Raw genomic sequence first — 11793 nt, forward strand, 5'->3', positions numbered from 1 at the left:
TTGTCTTGAAGGCTGATAAAGCGAGGCAGATAACCTTTTAAAACTAGGACAAAGTATAATCGTACCTATAAAAATAATGGTTTAAGTTTATTAGTTCATAAGATTGTTTAAGAACTTGGAAAACATGAGGTACGCTTCAGGAGCCTTGTATGAACTAGTACATGTATATAATATTGTCTTTATTTTGGGGAAAAATTATGGTTTAGAATCATATCATCATCATCAGCATTTGTCATACAAACTTTAAGAATTGTAGACATTTTTGTCTAAGATGAAAGGTACAGTACTTTCTCGACCAAAATTCATTCCAACTATTTAAGTGTTACAGGATCTCTTGCTTTACAAAAAAATGGCTAAAATGTAAAATTAAATCCATAAACCATCTACAGTGTACATACAGTCATTCACTGGTACGATTTAGGGTCAATGTTAAGGTTATTAAAACCAACTTTGATTTATGATTTTGGAGTAATGATGAAAAGATATTTATTTGTGAAAAAAAGTCACCATCTGTTGAGTAATTGACATGGATGAGCGGGTGAGCAACAAAATTAAACTGCCTTTTGGTGGAAGAATCTATTCATTTCCAAGGCCTCTTGTGATAATGTGTTGCCTTCATGACAACAGCAAAATGGGATAAACAGAGAAGGGGCAATTTTTTGGAGAGATGCGAATTCCATCTTTTATTTCCCCAGCCAATACACGCTCCTGGCCTGGGCTGGTTGGGGTCACAATGCCTCTCTTTCTTGTTTGCTCTCTCTCTCTCTCAGCTGTCAGTTTTTGAATGCCCTTGTTGCGCTCGTTTTAAAGGTGGAGAGCCCAGTGACCTTGAACTTGGTGTGACCTTTTACCTCTATCTTACGTCTTCTTGTCTCTCTCTCCCCCTCTCTCTCTGTCTCTGTCTGTCTCCCTCTCTCTCTCTCTCTCTCTGTTTCTCTGTTTCTTTTTTGCTATTTCTCTCTTTCTCTCTGTCTTTGTCGCTCTTATCTGTTGTTCTTTGTTTTTCTCCCCTCTCTCTGTACAACCCCCCCCCCCACACACACACACTCTCTCTCTCTCTTTTCCTGTCTTTTCCTCTCTTTCTCTTACCTGCTCCCATTTTATTTAATTTTCCTCCATTTCCCAATGTTTTTCTTCTCCAGTAACCCATCCCTATTTGCACCTCTCCTCCTCTCTCTTCTCTCTCATTCTCTCTCTCTCTCTCTCTCTCTCTCTCTCTCTCTCTCTTTCTCCGTCTGTCTTCCTCCCGCCATCTCTCCCTCTCTCTTTCCCTTTCTTTCTCTTTTTTCTCCTCTCGCTCTCTACCACTCTCTTTGTATTCAATTCTCATATGGTTCGCCATCTCCCGTTCCATATTCGAGCAAGCAATTGTCATCAGTGATGAAGGGCTGTCCATTTTGTACCATGGAGCCTTCCCATAAATCAACTGCCTTGTTAACACATTGACCCCTGACACTCTGACCTTAGTCTTGACATTCAGACATTTTTGTCCTAAATATGGTGTGGGGCAGTGATATACATTCAATTTTATTATAAACTCTAACCCCCAAGAAAATTTAGAGAAATACAGTTTGTATGTCAAGTGCAAATTGTTCTTAATTTTTAGTGTTTACAAATTAAGGTGAAGGGAGTTCCATGGTAATAGATTCTTTATGTTTTCATCTCATGAACAAATAAATTATATTGGGGCATTATCAGTACAACTACAAGTTCCTTGTGAGGCATTGAGAAAGTTAAAATTTCACTTGTTTGACATATCGTCACTACCTCTGTATCCAAATGCTGTATTAGAGGCAGGAGAGCTTGAACTCATATCATTTAATACAGAGTTAATGTCCTTATTGCTCTGAAGAGTTAATATCCTAGTTAGAATAGGCTTACTCCCTTACACCATATCAAAATTAATTGCAAATATCAAATAACTGAAAACAAGACGTGCATATAAAACTAAAAGGAAGTGAGCAGGGACCGTATATTAGCTAGAATCAAAGAATCAGTTTCACTTGACCTTGGAGGATTTGAAATGTAATTAGACACAATTAAACAAAAAAATGTGTTGAATCAAGGTCTGTTTTTGGTACGTGTCAAGACTATGCATGACCTTGCAACATTATCTCTGAGCGAGCAATGGTCAATTTCATGGGCATCCACAGAGATTTAAATTGAAGGAGACAGGGCTGGGGGGGGGGGGGGTTCCGTGGCAGAGGGGGTGTGCCAATTGCTAATCTTTCTCTACTCGGAAAGTCTGTTTCAAAATTTTAAAAGTACTAATTTAATGTTAATATGGTTAAAGTAGTCCTATGTTTGTGCTGAGGAATTCTATTAGGAAGATGAGGATGATTAGAAATTAGTTTTGATAGGACACACCTAAATTTTACTATCCTGTATTTTGGCATTTTGGCAAAGAATAGAAGGAAAAAAAACTGAAATGTTTTTAAAATGAAAAATAAATAAAAAAAGTTGAGTAAGGTAAAATCAGTGATCATTTTCATGAGGCCGTATGATAACTCTTTTGTAAAATTGGGAAAAAATGATCCTAGATTTATGGCAATCATTATAATTATATAATGGGTGATCATTTCAAAGTAATTCCATACCATTGTGACCAGATCTTGTTTGCCATATCCTTTTTGACAGATTTTTCACCTTGCTTTTTTAAAAGTTAACTTTCAAGATTGAAAAGTTCCAATTGCTTCAATGAAATGCATTAGAAGGTATCTCATTTTGCTTGAACAGACCAACTATTTCTTATCAATTTACTACTAATCTCTGCTTTGTAATGTTGATATTATTCTAAGATATATATATATATATATATATATATATATATATATATATTTATATATACATGGATATAATACCCCTACTTCCTTGTGTTATTATTTGTTCACAATGCCTTTCTATGCTTCCATTTTAAATTATTGTTAGTTTGTAGAACTGGAACCTACATGTATGCAGATTTAAACAAAGTTCATTGTGTCTGCCGTCAATAGGCAAAAAATTAAGAGTTATAAATACTCTAGAAAGCTGGTTCTTTTTACAATTAGCTTGTTGGAAATGTACTGGGTATAACATTTCACTGATATTTGATAAGTCCCATTTAATGACAAATGATTGATAGGTGAGTTATATATGGCATTCAGTAAACAGGAAAAAGTAGTTTGTTTTAAATCATTTAGACTTCGTCCTTGACAAAAGAATGTATTTCAATCACAAAGCAGATCTAGAAATAAAAAAACATGAATCCATCTTAACCGTTTTGAACCGCAACAAATCACGTTCCATTTAATTTGAATTATTTTAATTCAGTTTTACGCCATGATTCATATAATGCCAGCATTTGTTTGACAGGCCTTTAGTGCCCTTATAAAGTGAATAATGGAAGATTTATTATGGGTTCAGTACAAATCCTGGTACCTTATAAATTATCATCGGACTTGAAATTGAAACTCGTCCGACACCTCACTTTTAAAGAGAATAATGAGTTTCCGGTCAAGGGATTGCACAGAGATTTTTGTTGTTGAAAAGTTGATTAGGAAATGGTATAACGTGAGGGTTTGGTATCGTCAATATGATAATAAATTGGACTCAATCTTGCTTAAAGGCCATCTGTACTAGTTTGGCTAGGAGGGATAAGACCACCCAGGGTGGTCAATGACAGGTGGCTATCTCATCAACTCAGCTCTCAATTAACATAAGAAAAAGAGGATCATGGCCGGGGACCAATGGTCACCGATTATGCATTGTTTTCTACATAGAGGGAGCAAGTAGCTACAAGTAGTACAGTGGGGCTTTAAAGTAACAAAGAAATGTGTATTTGGGACTACATGTACATATCTTCATTTGGCGGGAAAGTTTGGTCCTAACATTTCAGCTATTCCATGTCACATTTCAAATATGCGGGCATTAAAAAAAAAACGTCTTCTACAAGAATGTTCTCCAAAGTAACGTGAAAGGGATGAGAAAGCTTACAAATTATTTTTCACCTGTCCCAGGGAACCTGTTTCACAAAGCCTTTTTCAATGACAAATTACATAAATCAGTGACAAATCTGCTGATAGCCAATCAGAAGCAAGGATTTCTGTAGCTTATAACAAAAATTGTCATTTGTCACTGATGACAAGTTTTGTGAAACACCCCCCAGAACTCGACTTTCACTTTAAGTTTGATCCTGGTTCTTCCGCTGCTTCAACGGTCGATATTTAACGGTCGATATTTAACGACCCTGATCAAGTTTGCTCACCTGGCCGATATCCAATCAATCACATACCAGTTTATTTCATATTTCGTCGTTCGAAATTACATGAGATCCCGCCAAGCGCATGCGCAGTCAATTCGCCGCGCAATTGAATTTTACAGGGAAAGTAACTTTCCCTCAGCAGTCAAAATACCTAATTTTCGGCGTTTTTTCGGACCACCGGTTTCGAAAAAATACTTCATTAGGGAGAGAAACTCTCCTTTTTCATGGTTTTGGAAGACTTTTGAGAATCTGTGCTGTTTTTATATCAAAAATCGAAGTTTTGTTCCGATTTCCACGTACACGATGGCGTCTCCGTCAGGCAGCACCAAGCAGAAAACCAGCGAAACGCTGAGCACGGCTAAAGCCGGAACTTCCCCGGGCGAAACCGCCGCGGGCCCCTCTACGAAGCCTGAGCCAAAGCGCTCATCGGCAGTGAAATCCTCCGATACGAAACGCAAAAGTGTCTTGGCAAAGCCTGCCTCGAATGAGTCTAAGAACTCTGGGCCTAAAAAGAAGGGCAAAAAGCCTGAAGAAAAGGAGGACTTCACGGATTTACGAGGAAGACTTGACAAATTGGAATCCTTAATGGAGAGAATGGTGGATGTTTTGCCTTGTCAATCTGCAACTCGCCCCACAGGGGATACACCACCGACAGCATATACAGCTGCGACGAACGTGAGATTTCGTGAAGTTGAACATGATGATGATGATTTTGAGCATATTGACACTGGAAACATGGGCCAATGCCCTACGTCATATGACATTGGCAGCATGGATGAGGGTGATGTCAACGAAACTGTTGCACCAGGTTTAGACCAGGAGAATGAGGACAAAGTTCCTGCCCTGGCTCAGAAATTTGCTATCCCTACTGGGGTTGGTGGCGCGATCCACGATGATTTAGCAAAGTCTGCCATGTACCTCATGTCCCACCAGCTAGAGGAAAATGTGTTGGAGGAAGCTGGAGGGAAATACCCTCCTCCAAGCAATTGTACTCCACTGTGTTGCCCCAAAGTGAATGCAGCAATATGGGAAAACCTATCCTCGCAAACGAGAAGCCGTGATTTGAAACTGCAAAGAATCCAGAAGCCTTTGACAAGGGGACTCACAGCCTTTATTCAAACTCTGTCCCCCGATAGCCTATCTGAGACACAACAGGATGCATTGGCATTGCTGTGTAACACAAACTTTGAAATCAACTGCTTACGCAAAGATCAGATTAAGCCAGACTTAAATGCCAAGTACTCACATCTTTGCACACCTGCCACTCCAGTGAGTCAGTACTTATTTGGCGATGACTTAACAAAGAGAGTCAAAGATCTTACAGAACAACAAAAAGCTGCATCTGGCGTGGTGCGTGGACAACGTACACCCCGCCCCCAGTACCATCCGTACAGGACGCAAGCGTCCAGCACTTTTCAATACCGCAGACAAGGATGGAACCGTGCCACCGGCACATCACAAACTTTTCCAAGTAGCAGGCCCGCAAGTGGGAACTACAACACGCCTTTTTTAGGCCAGCGAACCCAACGAGGCAGACCATACAGAGCTCCGCCTCACACCCAGACGATGAGCATGGGAAAACAGACCCAATCCTTCCAGCGGCCACAGGCAGCAAGGAGGAAATAGCTACACCATTACCCAAAGAGGTAAGTAGCAAATATGAATATTGTGAGAATGTTAATGCTCCTTCTACTTTATGTACATTACAACAAGAATGCATCTCAAATGTGCCTGTTGGAGGTCGATTGATATATTTCTATCGTAGATGGCGTGAATTAACGTCAGATCTATTTCTGCTATCGGCAGTGCGAGGCTATGAGATCGAATTTGATTATTCGAAAGGGGTTCCCTCAAGAAATAAGCCCCTCTACGGTTACAAAAAGAGCCCTTTAGAAATAAATCAGATTACTAAAGAAATCTTGGCTCTACAAGCAAAAAACGTAATAGAACCTTGCTCATTTGAAGAGGGAGAATTCCTCTCAAACATCTTCACGAGACCCAAGAAAGATGGGGGTACTCGTATGATCTTAGACTTATCAGAGCTTAATCAAAGTCTGAATGTACAACACTTTAAGATGGATAACATCCACACTGCCAAGCACTTGATTTCTCCGCACTGTTATCTTGCATCAATCGACCTCCAAGATGCTTATTACTCCATTCCAGTAGACCCAAATAGTAGAAAATACTTGAGGTTCATGTGGCAGGGTGAGCGCTGGCAATTTGCAGCCTTACCTAATGGGCTCAGCACAGCCCCCAGACTGTTCACAAAATTGCTGAAGCCAGTCTTTGCCGAACTGCGACAAGCAGGTCATACAGTCATAGGATATTTGGACGACACCATAATTATTGGTGAAACAAAAGAAAAGCTGAAAGAGAGTGTGAGTGCAACAACCAAGATCCTCTCAGAATTAGGATTCCTCATTCACACTAAAAAATCAGTGCTCATCCCAACACGTGAACTAGCCTTTCTTGGCTTCATTCTTAACACTGAGAGTATGATTGTTAAATTGCCTCAAACAAAGGCACAAGAAGTGAAAGATTTATGCCGTGAATTAATGGGCACGTACCTCCCATCAATACGAATGGTAGCACGAGTGATTGGGAAGGTCATAGCAACTTTCCCTGCGGTTGAGTATGGCCCCTTATACTATAGATCAATGGAAAGGGACAAAATTGCAGCCCTCAGACAAAACAGGGGTCATTTTGACAGAAAGATGAAGTTGTCCCTTGAGGCAAAAGAGGAGTTAAAGTGGTGGATGAACAATGTTTCTATGGCCTCCTCCCCAATTGTTAGGAAAAAACCTGACTTAGAATTGCACACAGATGCCAGTGGCCTTGGATGGGGAGCTACTGACCTCCAGAAGCAAACAGGGGGTCGTTGGAATGAATTTGAGGCAGAAAGGGCACGAAACAATGAAATAAATTTCCTGGAAACCCTAGCCGCTGGGTTGGGGATAAAATCCTTTTGCATGAATAAGCGTAACGTTCATGTGATGGTAAGAATAGATAATACCACTGCAGTGGCTTATTTAAATCACATGGGAGGCTGCAAGTCCGCATTGTGTGACAAGATGACGAGAGAAATTTGGCAGTGGTGCATTTCTCGAAATATTTGGGTCTCCGCAGCCCATGTACCTGGTCGGCTCAATACTATAGCAGATGAAAGATCCAGGAAATTTAATGATCGAACAGAATGGAAACTAAACAGACAAGTGTTCGATAGAATAGTTTCCCACTTTGGTGTACCAGAAATAGACCTGTTCGCCTCGAGACTAAATGCTCAAGTAGAGAAATATGTCACTTGGCACCCAGACCCTGGGGCTTTTGCAGTTGACGCATTTACGCTAGATTGGAAACCTTTTGCATTCTATGCATTCCCACCGTTCTGTATGATCCCCAAATGCTTGCAAAAAATCAGAGAGGATAAAGCTAGAGGGTTACTTCTGGTCCCTAATTGGCCTACTCAGGCGTGGTTCCCTCAGTTGGTTAGCATGATGGAAGGAGAGCCACTGTTTATCCAGAGGCAAGAAGATTTGCTACTCCTTCCTGTGTTAAACACCACCCACCCTCTTAATGCTAATATTGACCTCCTATGTTGCAGGTTATGCGGCAACATTTTGAGAATCGGGGACTAAGCAGACGAACAGTGGATATCATTACAGCTTCATGGAGAGCATCAACCTGCAAGCAGTACCAAGTGTACATCACACAGTGGCGAAGATTTTGCCACAGCAGGAATACGAGTTACCTCCAAGCCGAGGTGGAAACGGTACTAGAATTCCTTAGTAGTTTATTTCATGACAGGAACCTTAGCTACAGTGCGATCAATACAGCTCGTAGCGCTTTATCCACTTTTCTGATTCTCGTTGACAGTAATCAGACAATAAGTACTCACCCACTTATAACCAGACTGATGAGAGGTGTTTTTCAACTCAGACCTGTCGTACCTAGATATACAGAAATATGGAATATTAGTCCAGTCCTCAATTTTCTAAGAAAATTGTCTCCAGTAAACTCCTTAAACCTCAGAGATTTAACACTCAAAGTATGTATGCTAATGGCTCTTGTATCGGCACAGAGAGTGCAAACCTTGCATATATTGAAGACTAACAGGATGACCCTAAAAGGGGGCTTTGTGGTTTTTCATTTGGATGAACACTTGAAGCAAAGCAAACCAGGAAATACCGATTTTAATTTTAAATTGGAAGCATATCCACCTGATAGAAGATTGTGTATTGTAAAATATGTGAAACATTATGTCCAGCGCACAGGACCACTTCGTGGGAATGAGAACTCATTCTTTGTAAGTTACACCAGACCTCATAATAGAGTAACAACTCAAACCTTATCTCGCTGGATCAAGACCTGCTTGCAAAGAGCAGGTGTGGATACAAACGTTTATAAGGCTCATTCAACGCGGGCAGCATCAACTTCAGCAGCTGCCAAGGCAGCACTTCCAATGGACCAGATCCTAGCCCGAGCAGGATGGTCTTCAGAGAAAACGTTTAGGAAGTTCTACAGGAAACCTTTTGAAAACAAGAGAAACTTTACCCAGGCAGTCTTACAAGATAGCACACTGCTTTAAGAACTGCATCAGAAGGCTTTTCAATAGAACTGGCATTAAGAGACCAGCTGTCTATTTAATAGAACTGGGATTAAGAAACCAGATGTCTAGAATAAACTAGATACAGAAACGAACAATGTTTTTGCAACATTATGACGTCTTATATATGGATGTCTTGTATGTGAAATGTTTTGCCACATGTATGAACAGACTACAATAAATGTCAAATATGGTGAGTCATTGATTAGAAGCATTCAATTCAATCTGCATAATCAGTGTTCACTTTTCCGTACATGTTGGTTGTTCCAAATGTGACTACTATGCTTCAAAATCTCATGTAATTTCGAACGACGAAATATGAAATAAACTAGTAAGATTAAACGAGAACTTACCGTTTGAAGTTTGATCTTTATTTTATGAATATTTAGGAGGAAGTTATTACATGCCCTCCTCACCCACCCAAACTTCAAACTTAAGTGTAAGTTCCCTGTTCCTTACTATTGAGAGTAGCCACATTTGTAGCTTTGAATATTGACTGCGCATGCGCTTGGCGGGATCTCATGTAATAACTTCCTCCTAAATATTCATAAAATAAAGATCAAACTTCAAACGGTAAGTTCTCGTTTAATCTTACTATTAATCACGTATCATATTTTAATCAGGATTAAGACTAAGTAAACAATAGGTGGTTCAAGTGCGATTCACTTTCATCTGAATTTATGGACGATGGTACAAAGCGCACGTAGGCAAAACGGCTGTTAGGTGTCAGTTTCCATGCCCCTGTTCATTATTTCCTAGTGGACTTCCTATTTAATTAAGTTTAAAATGAAGTCAGTATTATGGTGATCAGTAAAGGTATATTCATATCTTGGTTACGTATTCTAGTTTGTTCAAAGCAAGTGATAACTGTTGTCAATGTAAAAGAAAAGAGCTTTTTATTCCCGTAATTCACAAGGGAAAAAGAATACAAGGATTCCCTACAAACTCACAAGCGTCACAATCCTCGGAGAAACTTAGCTTCATAAACCCACATGTAGGATATATCTCTAACCGAATGTCTAACATTAGCTGCTTCAATTACGCAAATTGTCACTGGTTCTCGGATTACGACGAGGCGCATCAACCGGGGTAACGAGATGAGTGACGGGATGCGGGGGGAGCGGTGTGGAACACGGGCCAAGGAAACGGGTCAAGCCTGAAGCCAATCGATCTGTAAGGCAGAAAAGCAATGAAAAAGTTGCCAATTTGTAAATTGACTTCTTCTATTTTTTCCCCACGACTTGATTTTGATGTTGCTCGCATGTCTACATTTGCACAGATTTCCAATGCCGGACATTGACATTATATAACTCTGGTCTACAAGGCAAATAAACCTATACAATTTATGAAGACTGCCACATTTCCATTTGATAGTAATCATTATCATTTCAAATGATATTTGAAACTGTAGTTATAGGGTTTACCCGAAATTCATCCCGACATAGCAACAGGGGCTACACCATATGTTACCTATGCTTCTTTAGGTCTGGGTGCCAGGATGTAAAAATACTTTTCACTTCTTATTTCTTCACGATTCAACTTATAGAGAAAAGAATAGCATTAAATTGTTGGTATCTAACTGATTATCAACTGAAATGAAGAACTCTAATGAGTACATTTTTTAATTGAATTGAATTTGTTTCCACAAAACATGAAAGAAAAGTGTACAAAATGATACAATCAAGTGAAGTGGATGGATAACAAAAGTATAAATAGTTCTCTAGACTATTCCCTTGAACAATATTAACCAAAATAGGTACACAAAGTAAACAAATTACAAATTTAAATCAAGTTTTAAAACCTACAAGACTCTTTATACTAACTTATTCTAAAATACATACAATTCTACCTATAGACGTACAAGCGCACACACTTATGAACACATACACACAAAATGCCTGACTCGGATTCTTTTAATAAATGTATTGTTCTATTTAAACATGATTTGTATCTCCTTTTAAGGGTGCTCAGAGTTGGGCTTTCTCTTATGATGTCATCTAGGTTATTCCAAACTTCTAGGCCCTTGAAGAAAAGGCTTACCCAAACCATACCTACTTTAATCTCAGGCGGAAGAGAGAGAGTGAAGGAGGGAGCATGATGATGAACTCGAAAATTGACCTCGATAGAAATAGCTTTGGAAGTGGTTTGAGGGTTTAGTTGAGATGAGGAAACACCCCTTTAATTTTTGCGGTGGCTTGTTCATCCTCACCACCTCAGGTTTTTAACTTAAGAAAATTCCATAAACTGACTACATGGATTTGGCAAGAGATACACTGTATGACCACTAGTTAACCTCCAAGTTCCAGTGTGATTAGATTCCATATCTTTCCTTAAACTTGAATGAAAGTGACTAGAATAAACAAGTATCAAGTTAGTTGCAGTTTCTTGTGGCAACTGCATAGGGTGGGCACGAGATATGACCAAGGCTAACCTCACCGTTCATGTTTAATTTCATATTTTGCCTTAACTTTAATAGAGATCTTCAACTATTTTTGTAGAGACTTCTTTACCTCATTTTAAACTATTTCATGTGACAATTTTTTGAAGATATGACCCAAGGATAACCTCACAGAACTTCAAGTTTAATTCCATATTTTGCCTTGATTTACTTGAAAGTTTTTTGTTGGTAGTTTTGTGGTTGATTTCTTTACCCAAGTTTCAACCTGGGAGAAGTTTCTATCATGTGATTGCACATGGGGGTGAGTTATGACCAAGACTAACCTTATATTGCGAGCTCGATTCTATATCTTGTCAATTTTCAACTGAGAAACTTTGTGGATGTAAATGCTTAGAGTGACTCGGAGATATGACCAAGGCTAGAACCTCAAATTTCAAGTTCACTTTCAGATCTTGCCTCAATATTGCTGATCTGGAAATGTTTCTTAATTCCTTCTTCTTTATACCCAAGTTTCAACCTAAGTGCAGGGTTAATGTGGAATATGAACTA

General features: G+C 39.3%; 1 protein-coding gene across 1 annotated transcript; it reads left to right on the forward strand.

Annotated features, from left to right (window-relative positions):
- The first annotated feature begins 4273 nt into the window (after window positions 1-4273).
- LOC105447380 lies at window positions 4274-9096 on the forward strand. The gene is made up of 2 exons (XM_030995537.1): window positions 4274-5886; window positions 7845-9096. Exon 1 carries the CDS (start codon window positions 4304-4306, stop codon window positions 5864-5866), a length of 1563 nt encoding a protein of 520 aa, XP_030851397.1. The 5' UTR covers window positions 4274-4303; the 3' UTR covers window positions 5867-5886; window positions 7845-9096.
- The last annotated feature ends 2697 nt before the right edge of the window (window positions 9097-11793 follow it).

This window comes from Strongylocentrotus purpuratus, unplaced genomic scaffold, assembly GCF_000002235.5.
Source record: "Strongylocentrotus purpuratus isolate Spur 01 unplaced genomic scaffold, Spur_5.0 spur5_scaffold_21, whole genome shotgun sequence".
Taxonomy (NCBI): domain Eukaryota; kingdom Metazoa; phylum Echinodermata; class Echinoidea; order Camarodonta; family Strongylocentrotidae; genus Strongylocentrotus; species Strongylocentrotus purpuratus.

Coding starts and splice junctions, on each gene's coding strand:
- LOC105447380 (XM_030995537.1), top strand. CDS start 4,304: ATGAGATCCCGCCAAGCGCATGCGCAGTCAATTCGCCGCGCAATTGAA.